The sequence below is a fragment of the Rhincodon typus genome, chromosome 21 (genome assembly GCF_021869965.1).
Source record: "Rhincodon typus isolate 14 chromosome 21, sRhiTyp1.1, whole genome shotgun sequence".
Taxonomy (NCBI): domain Eukaryota; kingdom Metazoa; phylum Chordata; class Chondrichthyes; order Orectolobiformes; family Rhincodontidae; genus Rhincodon; species Rhincodon typus.
In genome coordinates, this window is record NC_063352.1 from 27,068,641 (window position 1) to 27,091,248 (window position 22,608).

A 22,608-nucleotide genomic window follows, 5' to 3' on the forward strand; every position below is an offset into this window, starting at 1 on the left:
GTGTTCATCCAGCTCCACACCTTGTTATCTCAGATTCTCCAGCATCTGCAGTTCCTACTATCTCTTATACATATTGCATTTCTGGGAATGATGTTTGCTTCAGTTATACAGGGCAACGTTAAAACCACGTCTGGAGTATATAGTGTGATGATGCCATGGCTTTAAGGGGTTATTTTGTCCTAATTTTTTTTAAAGAGAGGTTTTAAGACTGACTTGCCAACCTGTCTACTAGTAAAGTAGACAGCTTGTGAGTCCTTGGGCTTTTGTTTAAGTTGGAACAATAGAAGCAGAGATGGGTGGGGCTGCAGACTAGGCTTTCTAGTTTTATTAGTTTATAGGTTTAGCTGTAAGCAGTCGCTGTTGGAGACTCAACAATGCAGAAGCAGCTGGAGTTTTGAAGAAGTAGAAGCTATTTTTTTCCTCTGTTGATTACAGCTAGAAGCTGGGTTTTTTTCTGCTGCTGGGTTACCTGTGAGACAAATCCATTTTTTTGAAGTTGCCTTTTTGCCAAGGGTTTTTTTTTGGGATTTTAGTATATTGGAACAGTTAATTAGTAATAGTTACTGTATGTATTATTCTGTTAGGTTTTCCAATAGAATTGTTATTCAAAATTCTTTATTTTATATTTTAACTGTAGTGTTTAAATAAATGGAGTTTTGCTTAATGTCGAGTAGTTTGACCAATCGAATTACATCTGGAACACAGCATGTTACATGTGCCTTTTAAAATAAGAAAAAGTTAGGGCTTAGGCTAATTCTTTAAACTATTTTGAGGGTGTCTAGTCTGGTCTGGTCCTTAGCAATAGTCTTGATCTCCTTATTTAAAGAAGGATGTAAACGCTTTGGAAACAGTTCCAAGAAAATTTACCAGACTGATGGGCAGGTTGTCTTATGAGCAAAAATTGGAAAATCTAGGTTTGCATCCATTGAAGTTTAGAAGATTAAAAGGTGACTTGACTGAAGCATATGAGATCCTGAGTCAGTTTGAGAGGTTTGGTGTGGACAGGATTTCCTCTTTTTGGAACATCTCGAACTAATGGGTCACTGCTTAAAAGTAAGGAGTTGCCCATTTAGAACAGAGATGAGAATTGTTTCCTGTGAGGATTGAGAGTCTTTGGAACTCATCCTCAAAAGCTGGTGGAAGCAGAGACTTCAACTATTTTTTAAGACAAAGGTAGATAGATTTTTGGTAACATGGAAATGGGCAATGTGGAGTTGAGGTTTCAGTCAAATCAAACATCTTATTGAATGGCAGAGCAGACTGGAGGACCAAATGGCTTTCTCCTGCTCCGTTTGTATGTTGGTATGTATGTAATCATTCCAGTGATCCTCGAGGATCCATTCCATACTTCTTAAATCAGACCAGTGACTGGCTGGATCTGATTGTACATTTGTTCTTGCCCACCTTTTCCTTGGTGGATTCCTCTTCCTTCCAATCTTACACCAGTTTTTCACTAATACCAAATTCTCTCATTATAGTACAGTTATTCAATGACTGGCAAGTGTTATGAAACTTAGCTTGAAAGTTGCTTCGTACTTCATTCTTTTGGCTAGAAGGCCCATTTTGGTTTGTCATTAACTATGCCGAGTCTGCTCTGTGTTAGCTGCCTTAAACTCCTATGCGTCATTTTTACAATACTGCCTGCATCTCGTACTTGATCCCATGTACTGATTTTCAGTATTAGGTATGTAAAACATGCATTCTGAAGTGAAAAATTGAGGCTAATTACTAATGGGAGTGTAGAATTTTGCATCTGTAAAGGCAGGGAGGTGGTTGAAATGAGTATTTTTTACAACTGAAAATGTGAGGTCATCTGGAATGTCAGGTCAGTGTATTTATTTTTATCAATGATTTACACATCTAAACCCCTTGACATTTTGCATTCCGTAACTCTTCTGGGTGGCTTTTAAATATAAAAAATACCACTTTCCTGTCCCACTTTCCCCGGCTTAATTACAACAGCATCTGGAAAATACTTTAATTCCTGAAGATTCTCGGACAATCACGGAGGGCTGGGAACCCAAACCCAGAGCCAGCCCTGACCTGTAATGCTAGAAAACAAAGTCCTACAGATGCACCTGATCTGAAGCAAAAACCATTTGCTGGAAAGACCCAAAAGATAAGCCATATCATGGGACAATGAGAAGAGTTGTTGCCTGGAGCTTAGCTCAGCACCACATTGTTAGATCTAATGCCTGTGTGTTTCTTTTAAAGATAAAGCGACAAACCCACTAAACTCAGAAGAGAAATGGGAATACATCAAAGGATTCTGCGATCAGGTCAATCTGGAACTGGAAGGGTAAGAGGAAGTGTGGTCATCAAAGTGATATCAGTATAAGGAGAGATTATACCATTCTGTGAGACAGACATGTCATTTTACACCACTATCATCCTGTTCCAAGATCACTGAAAAATCTGCAGGGTTATGCAGAAACAGTGGGACTAATTGGTTACCTCTTTTTAGAGAGCTGAAATAGCTATGAGAGGCTGCCTCCTGTGCATTATCATTCTATGATATGTGCATCAGGATTGATGTAAAAAGATGACAATTTGAGTGATGTCCTGATGCTAGGATGACCTCTTTTTGAAGGCACTCCACAAAAAGGTATTAAATGAAAAGGGAGAAAACATGAATGACACTTGAACTATAAATTCCTCTGTCTTCAGCCCACAGATTGCAACTCGCCTTTTGGGTCACAAAATCCAATCACCACAAGAAAGGGAGGCACTATATGCGCTAACGGTAAGGTTGTTCATTGATTGCCGTTAACATGTAACTTTACTCAAAATCTTTTAATTACCAGTAGCATAATAACTTGAAGTCTCATAAAGCAGGTATACCATGGTTCAGATTTAAATTAAAGATTTCTCAGCACTATGTCATCATAAACTCGCAGGGCAGATACACCACAGGTTTAGGTATAGTGTAAAGAACTCACTAGATATTTCATTAAACACCCTCTAGGAAGGGACAGCATAGGACAGAAACAGAAAAATTCCATCTACATCCACTGATCACCTCTTCTCAATGCAAAATTATGGCATTGGAACAGAGGAATTGTTAGATGAAAAGGGTCCAAGTACATCTATTTCATCATTTACCATGTGTGGTGGGATCAAAACTTATAGCAATTGTTCTCTAACAGTTAACCTATACCAAACCCAAGCATGAGGTTAAAAAAAAACCTCAATAGTAGTGAGCTTTGGGAATAGTAGGTTCTGACTTGCCTGTTCCTTATAAGCCATGCTACACTCAACACACGTAATGTCTCAAATAACTCTCATGTTGCATCCAAAATATTATTTTCTCAAAAAGATGTAACCTTGAATAAATCAACTCTGACCGTTCCTATTATCCTCTCAGAGAGTCTTTTCGATAAACCTCTTGCTTACTAAACAGTTTCATTCTTTTTGTAGAGATGATGTTCCAAAGATTGAACACAGATCATATGTTGTAACTGGTGATTATGGTTTGATGTGTGTGTGTGTGTGTGTGTGTGTGTGTGTGTGTGTCGAGTGTGACTGTATTTGGTTTCGGTTTAGTGTTTGTGTACAGTGTTTAATGACCTGGATTTTTCTTTCCACAGGTATTGGAGACCTGTATGAATAACTGCGGCAAACGCTTTCAGAATGAAGCTGGAAAATATCGATTTTTAAATGATCTAATTAAAGTCTTATCACCAAAGGTATTGTACAATTTTTTCCAGATCAATATTGTCTTTTAGAGTCTTGGTGATAATTAACAATAATGCTACATTGAATTCTTAACTGTTGTTTTTAGTTTAGTGAGAGTTCTAGGTTTCCATTATGTTTTATGTGAAGAAATAATACCTACTATGACACCTGAACATTGTACCTCAATTTTGTAAATTTGTACCCTCTCTTATTCAGAACTTCACACCCACCCTATCAGAGGAATAGTTGATTCTATCAATTCTGTTGAAACCTCTAATCACCTGAAATATCTTGATTTTATTACAGTTTAATATTTTGGACACCATAAGAATACATGCCCATCTATCTACCTATCCGTGCATCTTATCCCTTTCCATCTCTTATAATTCTGGTGAATTCATGCTGCCTTTTTTAAAGGCCGTTTGTATTATTCCTGCGGCACTGTTTCTAGATCTGTACGCATACTCAAGATAGGGTCTGATCCTTGCATCTCTAACCACCGCAGAAGTTGCCAAATACATTCTTTGCTGAAATGTTTGTCCCCAAAACGGATTCTCTCAACTGGAAGAAATCCTGTAAAGTCTGTAAAACTGTATTCTCTGACCACTCTTTCCATTCATGGTGTTATGATCACAAGGATCTGTCCTTTTGATCTGGAAAGTATATTAATAGTTTGAGAAGTTCCTTTGTTTACCATTTTCTTATCAACCTGTTTTTGACTTGAGGAATTATGTGATTAGTTTTTGCCTCTAATAGGACCTGTTGCAGTCTTGCCAGATTCCTTATTTCCATTGCAAAGCCAAGAGCAAGGACTACCTGTAGTTTATCGTTTCTCATCTCTGACCTTAATCCCTTTTAGAAAAAGTAAACCATCCTTTGAATGTTAATTATTTAAGGGGCGTCGACAGTTTCTCAAATCCAAACTTGTTTCCATCTCAAAAGTGTGATGAGGTTCTCCTTCTCCTCATTTTCCACCCTACCAGCCCTCGAGTTCAACATATCATCCTCCACCATTTCTACCATCTCCAGCAGGATGTTGCCACCAAACACGTTTCTCTCTTGTCTCATTAACATTCTGAAGGGACTGTTTGCTCTGTGACACCCTAATCGACTCTTCAATAACCATCAACACCTTGTCACCTTCCCATCGCATTTTCCTACTCAATTGCAGGAGATGTAACAACTGTCCTTTTACCTACCCCCTGCCAACTTCCCCTCTCACTGTCCAAGGTCTTAAGCACCCTTCCAAGTGGAGCAGCAGTGCAGTTATGCATTCAAGTTAGTGCTTTGTATTCATTACTCACACTGCGGTCTGACTGTGGACACCAGAGGCAGTCTGGGTGACTGGTTTCAGATACCTCCATTTACCCTGCAAGTATGACCCCACTTGGACTCCCGGCCACAGTGCGGGCCCAGTGTGGCAATCTCTCGGCCTGGCATGGCAGTCTCTAGGTGGCCCAACACTGTGGTCCTTCAGCCCAATGTTTAGCATGGACCTTCAACATTGAGATGTTTCCAGAAGCGGTCTCTCAGCCTTAAGAGCCTCAAGATGAACCCAGTGCGGTCTGTCGTCAAGGCCCAGTGCAGACTAGAGGCTAGGTGCCGGCGTGGACTTGGCGGAAAGGACTGTTATTTTTAACTTAAAATTTCTTTATTTTTCTAATCAATTCCAATGATCTGTAATGCTGGACTTTTTATTTCTTTATTTTTCTAATTTTTCTTCCACTAAGAATTTGTACTTAAGAATCTGTCCCTAGGTACCTTTGTACCTAAGATGGCACAGTAAGTTGGGACTTGTAAACTTTACCACTGTACTGATTTGAGTACATTACAATAAAGCTAATTCTAGCTCAAACTTTAAGTCATCTGCAATTTTAATACACTACCTCACTCTCCAGCACACACTTCTATACTGAACTTGCTGCAGCGTTCCGGGGAAGATCAACTTGAGCTCATGCAGCATCACGTTGTCTTCTGATTAGGTATTTTACAGTCTTCTGGATTCAACACAGAGTTCAGCAACTTCAGACTGTGAGCAATATCCACTCTGGGTTTTTTTTGCTGTGCCAGTTGAATCTCATTTTTCACATGTTTGTTGTTCATTATTCTGGCATTTACACTCACTCTGGACAAATGTTTTGACTCTACTACAGCCAATGTCTTTTGTTCCATAACATCTTTGTCATTAAATTTCCACTCACCATTATATCCAGACTTTCTTTCTCATTCTTTTTTCCCTTACCATCATTTCAGACATAAAACCCATCATATTTCTGACTTACAGAGTCATACAACTTCCTTTAATTCTGAAGAATTCTTATTGAAACATTAATTATGTTCTCTTACTGTTGATGTTGCCAGACCTGCTGAGTATTTCCAGCATTTCCTTTTTGTTCCCACTTCCTGTACATTTAACACTTCAAACCCTGACCTAAAAGTTATATTACTAAAACATGAACCATGAAATTAAACTTCCTAAACTGTATTCTGATACATTACATTTTTTGACGAAACCAGGTGCGTGTTTCTATTGAAAGAAAATATAGCACAACAGTGTTTGCAGAAAGAATGAGGCCAGACTACAGTTAGATCTTTGCTGTTTTCTCCCTGCAGTACTTGGGCACGTGGTCCTCTGAAAAAGTGAAGGCCAAGATAATAGAAATGTTGTACAGTTGGACATTGTGGCTGCCAAGCGAAATAAAAATCAGAGATGCCTACCAGATGCTGAAGAAGCAAGGTGTGTAATATGTGACTGACTCAGTGCAAAGCATGGAATTAAAAAAAATGTATTTCTACAGTGTCTTTCATAACTTTAGAATGTCCCACATGACTTTTAATCAAGGAAGAATTTTTGAAGTGTAGTCACTGTTGTAATAGAATATAGAACATAGAACAGTACAGGCCCTTCGGCCCACGATGTTGTGCCGACCTATTATGCTACTAAGATCAAACTGCCCTGCATACCCTACATTATACTATCATCCACGTGCCTATCCAAGAGTTGCTTAAAAGTCTCTAAAGTATCTGACTCCACTACCACTGCCGGTAGTGCATTCCACACGCCCACCCCTCTCTGTGTAAAGAACCTACCTCTGAAATCTCCCCTATACCCTCCTCCAATCACCCTAAAATTATGCTCCCTCGTAATAGTAATTTTCGCCCTGGGGAAAAGTCTCTGGCTATCCACTCTATCTATGCCTCTCATCATCTTGTACACCTCTATCAGGTCACCTCTCATCCTTCTTCGCTCCAATGAAAAAATCCCTAGCTCCCTCAACCTTTCCTCATAAGACATGCCCTCCAATCCAGGCAGCATCCTGGTAAATCTCCTCTGCACCCTCTCTAAAGCGTCCACATCCTTCCTATAATGAGGTGACCAGAACTGAACACAATAAACACTGTGTAGAATGTAGAAGCGTAACAGCTAATTTGCACACAGTAAGGTCACACCAACAGCATTATAATGACGATATGGTTCTTTTAATGGCAGTGACTGAAATAAATATTAGCCTGGATACCAGGGAGAGCTCTCCTGCACTTCTTCTAAATAATGCTACAAAATCTTTATGTCTGAGAGTGCAGATATGGCCTTGTTTTTACATTCATTCAGAGTGCATTTGTAATGTTACTGGATTAGTAAGCCACATGGTCAGGGTAATGTCCTGAACACGTTGATACAGATACCGCCATGGAAGGTGGTAGGGTTAAATTTCAGTCTATAAATCTAAAATATAAGGCTGCTTTCAGTAATGGTGATTGTCGTAAAAATCTACCTGGTTCACTGATGTTGTTTAGAGAAGGAAGATCACTTTCCTTGCGTGGTCTGGCCTACATTTGGCTCTTAAGATCCTTTTCGAATGGCCTGGGCAAGCAACTCAAGATCAGAGGCATTTGGACATGGCCATCCCATGAACATTTTTTTAAAAAATGACTGGTTCCTCCCACATTCCTTACTCAATTTTCCTTTCTCTGTACAACCATTGAATTCCTTTTCACACCCATTTACTGGCTCCCTTATCATAGCCTGTACCCACTTGTTCACTCTCCTTTCACAATCAAGGTATAATTTTCCTGAGCGAGAACAAAACAATTTGAAGGAAGCGTCACAGGTGTTAAGTATTATCCATTTTACACAGCCTCTATTTTCTAACATGGTGGAAAGCTGAACTTGTACAATAATATCACTATTACTGCTACTCTATTATAAACATTTTGTTTCCCTTCCTTGAATTTGTTTTCTCTTATTCTTCAGGTGTCATAAAGAAGGATCCTAAATTACCAAATGTGAAACCTTTTCCACCACCTTCTCCGAGAATGGAGAGCTCACTTTTTGATGACGAAGAGAAATCGAAGGTTTAAAAAAATCTCATCTATAGTACACACATTTCAAACCTTTTTAAAAGAGGAGGCTAATGAATAGTAGATGCATTAGTGTTAATTTTCCAAAGGTCTCATTAGACTGGAAAGTAGCAAATATAACTCCTCTATTCAAGACAAGGAGGCAAAAAACAGGAAAATATAAGCCACTTAGCCTGATGTCTGTCGTGGGGATTGTATTACAATTGATCATTAAGGAGGTTATAATTGAGCACTTAGAAAAACTCCAGTTGGATGTAGCTTGGTTTTGTGGAAGGAAAATCAATATTAAATCAATTTAGTGGAGTTCTTTGAAGGATTAACAAACTGAATGGATAAAAGCGAGTCTGCTGAGGTACCGTACTTGGATTACCAGAAGGCACTTGATGAGGTGCCACATAATAGGCTATTGTATGAAGTAGAAAGTTATAGTGTGGGATGGTGGTTTCAAACCTCTTGAAGCACAAGACCATGTCTTGAATTTAAATGCAACTCAGGATCTACCCTAAAGAAAATACAGAGTAAACAGTTTATTTTTAGTGTTATATAAATCTAAAACCAAATATATAACTATTCATTTTGTCCTCTGTTCGCTAAGCCTCAGGGTGACATTTGGATTGCACACTTTCTGCCAGAGCCTTGAATGTGGGTTGTAGTTTGAGTTTGTAAATCATACACAGTCAATCAAATGAGTGTCTGTGAGGTGGATGTGATATTAGAACTTGATTATTTTCATTTGTGGGAATATTGTCTCAAAGAGGTATGTGGAGTCAAAGTAAGCTTTCACTTTAAATGCACAGCATGAGAGGAGTGGGTATTTTTCTTTGTATACGAGTCCCCAGAATCAACTTCTCCTGATCTGACTTTAAGCTGAATGTAATTTTGCATAGTAACTATCTCCATATCTACTTCACTGCTTTGTAAATCAAACATCGGATTGAATTTGGTATCCAATTCACCAATGTCTACTTGAAGAAATGAATTTGAGACAAAAAAACAATTTATTCCATTACATCTAATTCCTGAAAAGGCCTGTTGAATTCCTCTGCTATCTTCTTTAGCTGTGCACAGATATTTCCTGGGTGGAACTATGTTTCTTGTCTTTGATTTTGCTTGTATATTCTCCAGATTCAGGAAGTGTTGTAGTGTTTTATTATTTAATTGGGAGGATGACATTCCCCGTTTCAATTTGAACGCTTCCATAGCATTAATCATATGTATCAAGTCTCTGTCCTTTCCCTGTAATTCACAATTCAACTCGCTCAGTTTTGATGTGATATCCGTTAAGGAGCATAAAGTCAAACAACCAAGCATTTTCTGCCAGCTCACTATACACTTCATTCCTCTATTTAAGGAAAGTGCCAATTTCAGGCATTAGACCCAAAATTATTTGGAGGATATTCCCTCAACTTAAACACCTCACATCAGCATGGAGGAAAAGTTCACCATAGGCAGCATTGAGTTTGTCACATAATGATTTAGATGAGCAGTGTTGAAGCGCTAACAAAGTAAGGAGCTGGAGGAACACAGCAGGCCAGGCAACATCAGAGGAACAGGAGAGCTGACGTTTTGGGTTGGGACCCTTCTTCAGACCTGAAACGTCAGCTTTCCTGTTCCTGTGATGCTGCCTGGCCTGATGTGTTCCTCCAGCTCCACCCTTTGTTATCTCTGACTCCAGCATCTGCAGTTCTTACTATCTCAGTGTTGAAGGGCTGCAGCTTGAATCATGTTTATAATCTTAACAACAACTTTCATTACATGATAAATGTTCATAACTTTGCTCGTGAATTGCAGAGTGGTAATTGACAAAAGTGGGAAATCAGGATCATTTCTGCAAAATGCATCAAAGCCCACATTTGTGCTAAGTATGTCTGTTGCATCATTCATCGGTTGTGATGGAAATCATTTCTTGATTAGAGTGTTTTTCTGAAGTACGTATCAGTTGCATTAGTTGCAGATGTCCTCACCCCTTGCTGTTTCTTCAAGGGGAAAAGGAGTGAGAAGATCCTCTTTAGTGGTTATGTCCTTAAAAACTATGCATATATTGATGGATTCATCAAACTGCAATAAGAAGCATTTCTAATTGGCTTGCTTATCCGGATTCTGGATTGCCATGTGGCAGTGCTCCCCGTAATTTTTCTTCATTCTGCATGGACCTTTTTGATAAGCAGCTGTCAGAAAAAAAGCTGCGGGTCTACAGACAAGAGTTAGATGAGTGGGATTAGCTGAGCTACTATAAAAGAGATGCAGAGAGACCTCATGGACATAATGGGGTAAATAGTCTCCTGTGTTTCCAGTACTGTTATGTACTGGCTTCCCACAACAGTTCCTGGTATATTACTTCTTCATTTCTTTGCATTGCCATCACACAACTTACTTTACTCTGCATTGATATTCTATCTGGACCAAACTGAAACATGATGCAACAAGCTGGCAAAAGCTGTTTTAGAGCATGCATTTTTTTCTCCCAGCGTGACGTTAAGAAGCAAAGGTCATCCAGTGGCATGGCAGTCGATGAATGCAGGTGGTGTGGGAATGTGGGTAGGCGGTGAGTACGACTGTCAAATGAGGAAATGCTTATGGACGGAGAGTTTGACTTAGACACATACAGTGAAGGAACGTAGGCAAGCATTGAGATCGACTGTCAGAGAAACACATTGTGAAGGAATGTGGGTGGGCATTGAAATCAACTGTCAGATGCACACAGCAAGGGAACACGGGTGGGTAGTGAAATTGACTGTCAGAGACTCCATGATCAACCAGCTGATTGTGATCTATGTGTTGGAGGCCATGGGAGAAGGGGGTAATGTACAATCGTGGATATAAGATTAGTTGGTTGTGAGAAAACACCGTGTATAAATGGGTCTTTTTCAGATTGGCAGAAATGCAGTAAATTGGATCGCACAGGGGTCTACGCTGGGCCTTTAACTGTTAGAATTTATATCAATAACTTAGATGGGAAAACTGAAGGTATGGTGGTTAAGTTTGCAGATGACACAGAGATAGGTATGTGTGAAAATGGCAAAGCAAAAATGCAAACTGATTATAGAAATGTTAAGTGGGCAAAAATCTGGCAGATGGAATATAATGTGGGAAAATATTAAGTTCACTTTGGCAGGAAGAATGAAAACACACACGATCATTTAAACAGAGAACAGCTGCAGAATTCTGAAGTTAAGAGGAATCTAGGTGTTCTAGTGTATGAGTCACAACTAGTGAGAATGTAAATACAGCAAGTGATTAAAAAGCTAATGTAACTCTCTGTTAAAAGGCAGTGCACCAGGTTATTGAATAATTTTAAGATGGAGGTAGATAGATAGACCTGCAATTTGGAACACCTAGGTCAGTCATGATCTTATTAAATGGTGGACCAGGACTGAAGGGCTGAGGTTTCATATTGACCTTTGGGATTAAAGAAGCGGAAATATAAAGGTGGTCATTATTTTCTTATCTCCATCTCAATACCCACCAACAAAGTGGTGGAGTGTCAGTAAACTTTGAGTAAATTAATGGAAAATGGCTTCTTAAAACTCTTTTAGATGTTCTCCAAATAAAAAAAAACTTATTGCAGATGTGGTGTGATTATAAAATGTAATGTAAAGGATTGGAGAGTCTCACCTTTAACCATTCAGGTGATAAATTAACTCAAACAAAGTGGGAAAAGTGAATCTTTTTTGTAAAATTTTATCCCCACAGCTCCTTGCAAGACTTCTCAAAAGTAACAATCCAGAGGATTTGCAGGCTGCCAACAGACTCATCAAGAATGTCATCAAAGAGGTGAGTTCATTTACAATATCTGGCAAAGTATCCTTAACCCTAAAGCTAACCTATCCTTCCAACTTCAGTAAATCAGAACTCTGGTCAATTGATCATTGACCTCCTGACCTAATAATGTATTTCCATTGAACCACTTAATCCAAGAGTAAGGAGGCAAGGCAAAAGACCTGGGATAGGTCTTTCAGTCAAATAAATCTGAATAACTCAGCAATTCGACTGGAAGTTTTAATAGGCCTTTCCTTTGGCACGTATTAAGAGGTAAAAGGTAATGGGTTTTGGTTCAGTGGAAAACCTTGCATTAACTGGGGCAGTAAGCTTGCTGGGGGATGAACCTGGCTGAGGAGTGCTGCGAAAGTGCCAGTTGTGTTCAGGCATGAAATTGACCGAGAATTCCAGTACTCAGTGGAAAGCGTGTGTTTTGTGAAGGTGTCCACAGGTAAACAGCCAACCAACACTCTACGTCTAGTCATGCTCATGAAAATTTCTGTCATGCATCATTATCTACCCTCCAAATCCACAGCTTAACATTCTCAAAAGAAAACAAAGGTAGTTAATATAATTATGGTTTCTAGTTACCCAGTAAATTCTCAAACTGAAGTTGTTTGCAGGACCAAGAGAAGACTGAGAAAATCACCAAAAGGATACATGCCATTGAGGAAGTGCAAAACAATACAAAGCTGCTGAACGAGATGCTGAGCCTGTACCAGGGAGATCGTTTACCCAAAGACCAGATGGAAATACTAAAGGTGACATTTTATACAAACCACAGAATCCACTTGACTAGATTCTAGCCTTTAAATTACTTTTGAGTATCATACTTTTTGTTGTTTTTAACAGTCTGACGTTGTTATTTTCACTGTGGGTTTATGTTGTCTCAATGTCTTCTCTCCTGTTTTGTGTACAGGGCTTGTATCAGCGCTGTGAGAAACTGCGGCCGACACTATTTCGACTTGCAAGTGACACCATAGATAACGATGAAGCTCTGGGTATGTTTGCTGTTTGATGGATTTTGGAGGAGTGTTTCATTTATTGGGGATTGTTCTGGTGTTTGAAAGTTGAGTGAGACTGCTTCCAGCCAAATGCGAGATTAGATGTCTTAGTAATATTGATCCCTTTTCCAATGTTTAGTGGAAATTCTACAAGCCAATGATTCACTCACCCTTGTGGTCAACTTGTATAAGAAGATAGTGGAGGGACGTGAAGAGGACAAAATACCCTCAAAAGAATCAGCTTCCACAGGTAATTCTAGGTACCTGCTCAACAAGGTTTATTTTGTGTGTTTTCTGATGAAGAATTTTTAGAATGGAAGCAGAAAATGGTAACACTTAGCAGGCCAGGCAACATCTGTGGAGAAGGAAATTAAGTTAACCTTTCAGGTCAATGATCTTTCATCAGAATAGGGAAAATGTTCCAGATGTTTTCTTAAAATTATTTATTCATGGCTTATGTAAGACACTGGCTAAACTGTGATTTCTAGCCCATCCTTCATTGTCCTGTAGAAGGTGGTAAAGTGCTGTCTTCTTAAATAGCTGCAGTTCAAATGGTTGCAGAATATCGAAGATAAAATGGATATATTTTCTTGAAATTCAGAGAGTAAAAACCCATTCTTTGTAATATTTTTGTATCACAATATTAGTGGTGCTAGAACTCCAAGTAGAGTATTGGTTGAGGTCTAAAGTTATTGAACTTGATATTGAACTTGCAAGGAGGGGTTAGTGTCAGAGTGCAAGCATGGAATGTTGGAGTCAGAGATCAGAGTGCCAATGCTGGGGGCAAGAAGTGAGCTAGAGTCAGAATACAAGCTATTTGACTGGGTGGGAGGGCAGACAATTCCAAGTGAACAGTATGGGATGCTGAGCATAGAATAGTGAGAGTGCATGTGCTCAGTGCCTGAATTGTAAATTGAATTTCTTTTTCCGAATCAGGAACTTAACTCTGTCCTTTCATTTTTGAAGCTGATACCATGCTGGCAGATTTAACTGATTTGGAATCTGACTTTACGAGTTCTGCTACCATCTCAAATCTGGACTCCAAGAAGCAACTGCCCTCCTGGCTTGATGAAGAGCTAATGTCTTTGGGTGTGTGGTATTCCTCCTTTTTAACAAATTAAAATAGCACTCAGTCACAGAACTGCCTCGGTCTGCAGTGCACTTTGCAAAGTTTCACCCCTTGACTATGTCCTTTCTCTGTTCTTGTTTGGTCAAACTTGCTTGCCTCAGTTGCATCTTTCTTGCCTTTGAATTGGAAGGTACTGAGTTCAGCTCCACTTCATAATCCAAACTTACACTCCCAAAGCAATACAGAGACAGTGTTGCACTTTCAGAAGTGTCACCTTTCAGATTAGACTTTGGACCAAAGACACAGTCAGATGGATATTGATGTGTAATTGGGAAGCAAAAGAGTTGATGTTCAGAGTTTGGGACGATCAACCTTTCTCACCCAAGCTTTGGAATCATTGATTGTTTTCTCCTCTTTCCATTTGACTACATGAGGAGATCCTTGATTGATCTAAAATGTGGATTGAAATTGTTTGATGATGCCTTCACTGATCATCAAGTTCAGATGATCATAGATCAAATGATGGATTGATGCCCAGAGAGATCACTGTCTGATATGGGGCAGACCACTAGTTTCTCTATGGTGACACAATGATATATTACTTTCCAGGCTTGAATGATCCTCCACTGATTCAGCAAGTGCAGGGATCCATGAATAGGAACACATCTGAGGTAAGCAATACAGAGAGTTGGGTGTCTTCCCTCGTCTTCAGATGCATGGGCTGCCCCATGACTGAATGTTTGTTTGTCTTTTCTCCTGTCCTCATTTTCCTGGGTTGGGTTAAGGAGTTATATTGAATTGCCCATGTTTATGGGCAAAGTATAGCAATTGTTTGCATTTGTTTTCTGCAGGGTGGCTGACTGGAAAACTCTCCTATTCCACTGCCTGTTGTCAGGCACACTGAAAGGATTTACAGGCTGACAGTCACCCTATTTGGCCACCTTATGAATGCACTTTCCCTGACCAAAAAGTCCTGGCATGGTACTCAAAACCCAGAGCTTCTGGCCCAACTGCAGTATAGGTTCTCCTGCAGATACACTTTGCATTTGTATACTGAGTGAGTGAGTGTGTTTATTGATGTGTTGAGTGAATGGGTGTGTGTCAGGTTTGCATTTCACACCATAAGATTCAGGAAGCCCATCCAGATGCTCCTTCAACCTGGTTTTCATTGCATATAAAACTTTTATGTGTCTTCGCCGCAAGAATAACTCCTCCTCTCAGTGTCCTGATGTGTCTCTAATGTTGCAGGAAGTGACTACATCTGAAACTGTACCAAACCCCACAACCAATGGCAGCAGAGGCCTGGCTGGCCTGGACCTGCTGGGGAAGACAGTGATGGAACAAAGTCTTGGGTCCCGAGTGTCAACTATTCGATGGTGAGAAACCACATCCATTTCCTGGTCCCTCTGAAATGAAAACAGAAAATGCTGGAGAAACAGTAATGCCCCAGTTACAGTACTGCACTCCCTCAGTAATGCCCTAGTTACAGTACTGCATTCTGTCAGTAATGCCCCAGTTTCAATGCTGCACTCCCTCAGTAATGCCCCAGTTACAGTACTGCACTCTCTCAGTAATGCCCCAGTTACCATGCTGCACTCCCTTAGTAATGGCCTAGTTACAGTACTGCACTCCCTCAGTAATGCCCCAGTTACTATGCTACACTCCCTCAGTACTGACCCTCTGAGACTGCCATGCTCCTTCAGTGTTGCCCTGACAGTGCTGTGCTCACCCTGTATTGCTCCAACATTGCTGGACTCCCACAGTACGGCCCCTCCATTGCTGTGCTCACTCAATACTACCCCTAAAAATGCTATGCTCCCTCAGTGCTCCCTCCGACTGTGCTGTGTTTGCTCACTACTCTTATTGATTTATGAAGGGAGTCTTGAGACTCCTTGCAAAATCAAAGATCCTTTCAGGAAGCAGGACACCAAAAACCATCTAAGAGATTTCATCCCACTTTCAAAATTCTATTTGATCTCTGACCAGGGACCAGCCACAAGTGAAACCCACATTGAATGAGCTTCAGAACCAGTCCCTGACCCAGCAGCTGGCTGCAGCCAAGGATTCCAGCTCACCTGCAACTTCAGCTCAATTCACAACAACAGGTCTTCTCCCTCAATGGACAATGCCATCTTCTGGAACAGCAGAACTCTGCCAGGACTCCCCCTCCCAACCACTCTGCACTGTGTCCGGCTCACCCACTCCACAGATCCCATCACCTGCCAGACCCCAGGAAGCTGGCTCAGATGAACTGTCCTTGAAGAATGTCTTTGTGCCTTTGGAGAACATTAAAACAAGTAGGTGTAACAGAGCAAGGGGAAGAACATGGGTCATTTGAAGTCATTAATCAAGTGGGATTTCCATCCTGAGTTTAGCCACATGGGGATTAGATAGAGTTCAATATTTCACTGGGGACAGGCAGTTTTCTTAGTGTACGTTTGGACCTATAGTCAGCAAACAGTTTTTAACATTCACAAGGATCAGTAATTGGAAAGGGCTAAGGAAGGGAAGTGGGAGTTAGAGACAGTCCGTTTGAGTATCTGTGAATCAGCCAGATGGGTCAAAGAGTGTCCCTTGTCTGTGTTTTTCTTTGCAATCAATCTTTAATAACTGAAACAATCATAACTAGCATATATGTGGTACTTTTTAACATCGTAATTATCCCCATGGTTCTTCATAGAAGCTTAATCTTATTTTTCAACTCATATTTTTAAACTCTGTTCCCCTAGTTCACTCTAATGTCTTAAAGGAAGAAAGAAGTGGAGAAGCTTGGGATAGAATTCTAGCGCTTTGGTCCCCAGCAGCTACATAAGGTCGGGCTTCGGAAATCACTTACAGGGGGGTAGACCAAGCTGAGATATTCTATCCTCCCCTTCCAGTCAACAGGTGCTAAGACCAGTTTTAGGCCCAATATTGCAGTCCTGGTGAGATCAGACAAAAGAGGAAGGCAGGGTCCCAGTTGTCTAACTCTCAGCAGCGAAACCAACATCATTTCCTACCTTCATTAAACCCGCAGGTAGTGTTCCACCCATCACAGTCTTTGACAGAGATGGTTTCCGAGTCCTATTCCACTTTGCCAAAGCCCTTCCTGTGGGGAGGCCTGATCTTTTGGTTGTTGTCATCACATTGCTGAACTCCGCGCCAACGCCCATAAAGAATATTACATTCCAAGCTGCAGTGCCGAAGGTAAGGCTGTAAGGCTGCTTCTTGCGGATGTGTGTATTTGTGCTTCATGTATATAAATTTAACTTTATACCATTATTGACGAGTGCTTCATTTGTGCCTTGCGCCGGAGGGAAATCTACTCTTTATATATAATGTAGTGTGATCTCCCAAGGTGTTGTTTTGAGGTATTTTGGTCATCAAGTCATTGCTTTGAGTATTTGTGATTGCAGGTGATGAAGGTGAAGCTGCAACCTGCCTCTGGCACAGAGCTCCCTGCATTCAATCCTATCCTCTCACCTCCTGTCATCTCTCAAGTTATGCTCCTTGCTAACCCCCAGAAGGTAAGGAATTTGATGGACATTTTGCTTTCAGTAAATCCGTTCTGATTGTATTCTGGAAAATTTCATTTCATCACCTCCCAATAATTGGTCACCATACACTGGACCTCACACAGTGCTGGGTACCTGACTGTTTGTCATCGGTATGTTTGACCTTGTTAAACACCATGTTAGAATAATAAAATGATTACAGCGGAGGAGGAGGCCTTACAGCCAGCTGTGTCTGAGCTGGCTTTCTGCAATGGGAAATTAGTAGGCCTGAAAACATTTTCTTTGAAATTAAGGTATTTCCTTTTTGAAAGCATTGATCGAATCTGCCTCGACCACATACCCAGTGCTTTTCAGATCGTAACTGCTCAGTGAGTACTCCACCGTTGGAAAATGAATGGACTTTCCCCTCCCTGATTGAAAGCTTGGTCATCAGTCTTTTACTGTTCATTTCTGATAATTGTTTGCTGCTATGATTGTCTTTCTCCTACAAAATGGTGCCCAGGCATTTAATCTTCAATTCACAGCGGCACAGCAAAGATTCACTAGATTGCTGTGAGGCTGAGTAAAATTGGGCCAATTTCTCTGCAGTTTAGAAGATTGAGTGTTGAAATACTGTAAATTTTAAAGGAGCTTGACAGGAGTCACTGAGAGATTGTTTCCCCTATCTGGGGAATCTAGAACATGGGCATAGGCTCATTATGAGGGTTGATCATTTCAGACTGAGTTGAGGAGAATCTTCTTCATTTAAAGGGATTGTAATCTTTGGAATTTTCTGCCATAAAGTGTTGAATATAGTCAAGTCTGAGATAGGCAAAGTTTTGGTGTTTTGGGGAATTGAGAGTTTTGGGAGCAGATGCGAATGTGGGGTTGAGGTAGAAGACGGCAGTAATTGTATTGAATTAAGGTGCAGGGCTTAAGGGGTCACATGGTTTATTCCTGCTTATGTTTTTTTATGTTAATTTGTGCTTTGCCTACTTGAAGGTTGTTTGTTTTGGCGAACAAAAAACAAATTGCTGGAGAAACTCAGCAGGTCTGGCAGCGTCTGTGGAGAGAAAGCAGAGTTAACATTTCAGGTCCAGAGACACTTCTTCAGAACATTTTGATGGAACAGAGTCAGTTTTGTTACAAGCAATTTGTAGGCTGGTGGCTGACATCAGTGTAAGGATGAAGGGTCGGCATACTATTGGGCTTGTTAATTCAGGGAGAACATATTATTGGAAGGTTTTGTCAAATGACTTTCAACTGATTCCATACTCCCAGCGTTGGCTACTGAACAGCCCATCTTTGTGATCCACCACCTCCCAGCCCCAATTGTTCATCCTCACAAGGCTCCGCTTTCCCGAAGCCAGTTGGTTATTTAGAAGATGCACTGTCAGTCAATAAATTTTTCCACAATTTCCAATATTTTTATAACTATTAAACAAAAGCATTCAAAGAAAAATGCGCCATGCTTCTGTCTAATTCTGTGATTCTATAAAGTGGGATTATTGTAGATTGTGATCTTTAGTGTTACAGACTTGATGGGCCAAAGGGCCTCCTCTATATAGTGCGATTCTATGATTCTCATTCTCCTTGAAATTTTCTTGCAGCTCTCTGCTTGAGATTATTTCATTTTGGGAGACTCCAAAATAATACTGAAGAGTTGGCAACTGCACTGTATGAATTGTGGTTATTTATAGATTTTTTTTGTTTTGTGTCTATTTTCAGGAACGGGTTCGCTTGCGTTACAAACTACTCTATACTTTGGCTGAACAGCTCTTCACAAAAGTCGGGGAGGTCACAGAGTTCCCAGCCGTGGAAATCTGGGGCAATCTTTGAGGAGTGAATGTATCAGGGTGAAGGATAACCAGGGAAGGACACAGGTCCTGGGGACACCACTATAACTATGAAGGCTCATCACTGTTTTCATATCAAAATTGCCACAGAATTCCCTGGAATTATATTGGATTCCACTCTGAGAGTGATTGACAATTGTTGGAATGATTATATGTTTGCAAGGAAATGTTGCAACTTTAGGCATATCCAGACACACGGTGGGGTTGGAAGGACCTTTTTTTTGCCAGGTTGGTCCTTGTTCACTTTTCTGTAGAATTGGAGAATGGAGCAGATGCAGAATCGTAGAAATTAATACCCATTCTGTACAGGCAGGAATTTAATACCTGCTCCAACATCAAATTACAATTGTTTTTCCCATCCACAGTTACATCATACATTCAGCATCAGCTAGCAGGGGGCACATTGACCCGAACAATTATGGTAAGCATCCCAGCATCACATCAAAGGAATGCTTTCCTTCCACAGAGATAGACTTGACATCCAACGTCAACAACTGGGAATGTTCTCCTACTCCCAACTTCAGTTGTATCTTTTTGATCTGTGTGGTTAAACGGCACACCAAGTGCCATTTATTCATTATATATGGAGGGGACCCTGATATTAACCCTTGTTTCAAGTGGATATCTGCTGAGTGCACAACCTGATGTCATAAGTTTTCACCCTACACCATCAATACTTAGGTCTGAATTTCAACCCTGGAGATTAGCTACGGTTTCCACACCAGCAGTGAGTTGCTGTTCTGTTTGATTATGTACTAGGTTATTCAACAGCCACTGAATGGAAAATGGAAGCTGTAGAAATTTGCACAGATGTTATTATTTGAGGTGCTGGAGAATTCCTGTTCCATTAGTAGATGTCACTAGTTTACAAAACACACAGAATTCTCTTTTCAAAGCAATTAAACTAAACTAATAAAATTAGACTTTTAGACCCTGTTATAAAAAATGAAATTGTCAAATGAAACTTGCAATATATAAATTAAAATTAAATTATGGGTGGAAGTAAACCACTATCATGCCCACTAATTGCAGAAAGCCTCAAGCTCACCAGAGGACTCTGCATGCTCCCTCTCCAAGGACAAATGGACGTGGACGTAACCTCAGTAGTCACTCAGGTCTAAAAATCCTCTCCACAGCCCACTGCCTGGACCTGTCAATGATAGTTTGGCCAGCCCCAAGAGCAGACCCATGAAGGGGTCCCGCGATCTGCACAACCCCTCTGTCCGTGGTGACCAACGATTAGGAGCGTGGGGCTAAAGTGTACCAAAAATTCAAAAGCAGCCCTCAAGATTTGAAAGAGGGACTGTAACCTGTGTACACATGGAACATCAAGGCAGCAGAAAATACTGGCAACTTCTGTTTCCATGAATTAGCTTGATATCCTGTTACATGGGACTGCTCATGCAACACCCTCCACACCCACTTACTGCAATCACTTGCACCCCATGAGATGTAGAATTGACCTCTCAGCAGAAATACAGCCACTGCCCAGGAGGTGAAGAGGATGTAGTTTCTTAATTTCCTGTTCTAAGGTCTTTGGCTCTTGGATCCTTGGCAGTAATTGTCGCCAGAAGTTTGTCTGCTATCCTTTATGTGTAATCCATCACATGTCTGCAACTTTGGTACGGAGATAGAAGAAGCTAATGCTGGGGGGGAGAGTGGTTCATAGGAACAAAAGCAGGTCATACAACCCCTCAAATTTGTTCTGCATCCTTGAGTCATTTGTCTTTTTGTCCCAACGGTGAATTATCCAATGTGATGTAATCAGTATTTGCAACACATTATGTGAATAGGATAATTCAGCATGTGACAGTGACACCTAGAGGTTTAATTGTGTGCCTGTCTGCTTTTTATAACTGCAGTGAATAGATGTCTATTTGGACACTTGTGGCTTAATTTTCTCTGTACTTGCAATACACAATGTACAGAAGAAAGTAACTCCCTTCCTAGTGCCTAACTGTCCACAGACAATTGGCAGTTGTAGTCAGAAAACAAAGCTTAAGAGACTTCATGCTGTTGAAAATACCATGTGGAAAGTTTGCATAGCCACCTCTGAGCTAAGAACCAGTTTATAGTGAAAACATGTTCTTGGATATTGTCAAAGTCTTAAATGTTTAAGGAGAAAAAACTAGCCTTGAAAATGTAATCAAAGTACATATATATTTTTGCAATTTTAGAAAATGCAATAATGTAACTTTCAGGCTTTATACCTGTGTAGGTTTGTGAGACATTTTCAGCAACAATACAATCCAGATTCTGTAAAATCACGTGAATGTATATACACTCCATTTGATATTCAGAAGGTTGGAGCCTGGAAAGTGCTGTCAAGTACAATAATGTCCTCGTCTTTATTGTATTTCTCAGCCTTGCCTCCGTGGAGTATTCTCACTTCTGACTCAAAGTGTGGGCTCAAGTCCTACTCCTGAGATTTGAGCCTATATCTGAGTTGACACACTATCAGAGGTGCATCTTTTAGATGATCCGTTAAAACTTGTCTGCCTGTAATAGTGATGGTAGAGGACGTTATGGCACTATTTCTCCCCAAACAAACCCACACACTGAAACCTGGGCCAACCTTTTTTTCCCAAGTGAATGTTACAAGAAGTGCAATAAAATTTAACTTTTCTCCATACTTAGTGTTCTGCTCTGAGGTACCTCAATACAACTGCAACACTCCTGATATATATATATCCCATGTCAGGCATATAGCCTGAATAGGATGAAATAGTTAGAACTTAATAATATATCATAGAAAGTGCAACAGAATTCAACTTTTTCATATAGTATATTCCACTCTAAGGAATAATAAATGTCAATAATCTTGATATTCACAATATACATTGCATATCAGATGTGCCACCTGGGATAATAAAAACAAAGTGCTGGAGAAATTCAGCAGGTCAGTACGGGTGTGGGAGATGAGAGGTCACAGAACAAAAGGGAGTGGTATTGGTTGTAGAGATGTGTTAAGTTCAAAGTAGGTATTAATAGCAAGTGTTTTAAAAACAAAATATAAATCAGCTGCATTGGAAGAAAATGAGACGCTTTTGTGAGTAACAAAATGGAGGACGGAGTTCATAGTCTGAAGCTGAACTTAGTTCTTAGTCTAGAAAGCTGTAAAGTGTCTAAGGCTTCACTGGAACGGTGCAACAAGCCCAAGACAGAAATGTGAGCACAAGAGCAATCTGATTTATAAACATGACAAGCAACTGGAAGGTTGTGATCATGCTTGCAGACTGAATGGACAAATGATTGATTTTTCATTCCGACTTTTGGCATGATGGTTCAGTGGTTAGCACTGCTGGCTCACAGTGCCACGTTCCTTGAGTTTGATTCCACCCTCGGGTGACTGTGTAAAGTTTGCACATTCTCCCTGTGTCTGCGTGGGTTTTGTTGGGTGCTCTGGTTTCCTC

General features: G+C 40.3%; 1 protein-coding gene across 4 annotated transcripts in view; it reads left to right on the forward strand.

The window, feature by feature from the left end:
- The window catches only part of LOC109916144 (ADP-ribosylation factor-binding protein GGA3-like), a 29,566-nt gene extending 7,739 nt beyond the window's left edge, over window positions 1-21,827 (forward strand). For 2 of the 4 annotated variants that reach the window (XM_048609476.1, XM_048609479.1), the window contains 16 exons: window positions 2,215-2,299; window positions 2,668-2,743; window positions 3,588-3,686; window positions 6,289-6,412; window positions 7,928-8,028; window positions 11,728-11,808; window positions 12,417-12,554; window positions 12,713-12,794; window positions 12,937-13,047; window positions 13,764-13,886; window positions 14,476-14,537; window positions 15,115-15,242; window positions 15,853-16,163; window positions 16,883-17,052; window positions 17,262-17,372; window positions 19,068-21,827. In XM_048609476.1, the coding sequence (XP_048465433.1) occupies window positions 2,215-2,299; window positions 2,668-2,743; window positions 3,588-3,686; window positions 6,289-6,412; window positions 7,928-8,028; window positions 11,728-11,808; window positions 12,417-12,554; window positions 12,713-12,794; window positions 12,937-13,047; window positions 13,764-13,886; window positions 14,476-14,537; window positions 15,115-15,242; window positions 15,853-16,163; window positions 16,883-17,052; window positions 17,262-17,372; window positions 19,068-19,178 (1,913 nt within the window). In that variant the 3' untranslated portion in view covers window positions 19,179-21,827. Of the gene's footprint in view, window positions 1-2,214; window positions 2,300-2,667; window positions 2,744-3,587; window positions 3,687-6,288; window positions 6,413-7,927; window positions 8,029-11,727; window positions 11,809-12,416; window positions 12,555-12,712; window positions 12,795-12,936; window positions 13,048-13,763; window positions 13,887-14,475; window positions 14,538-15,114; window positions 15,243-15,852; window positions 16,164-16,882; window positions 17,053-17,261; window positions 17,373-18,341; window positions 18,802-19,067 lie in introns of those variants that run through there. The other 2 variants (XM_048609477.1, XM_048609478.1) reach the window with 2 other exon arrangements.
- The last annotated feature ends 781 nt before the right edge of the window (window positions 21,828-22,608 follow it).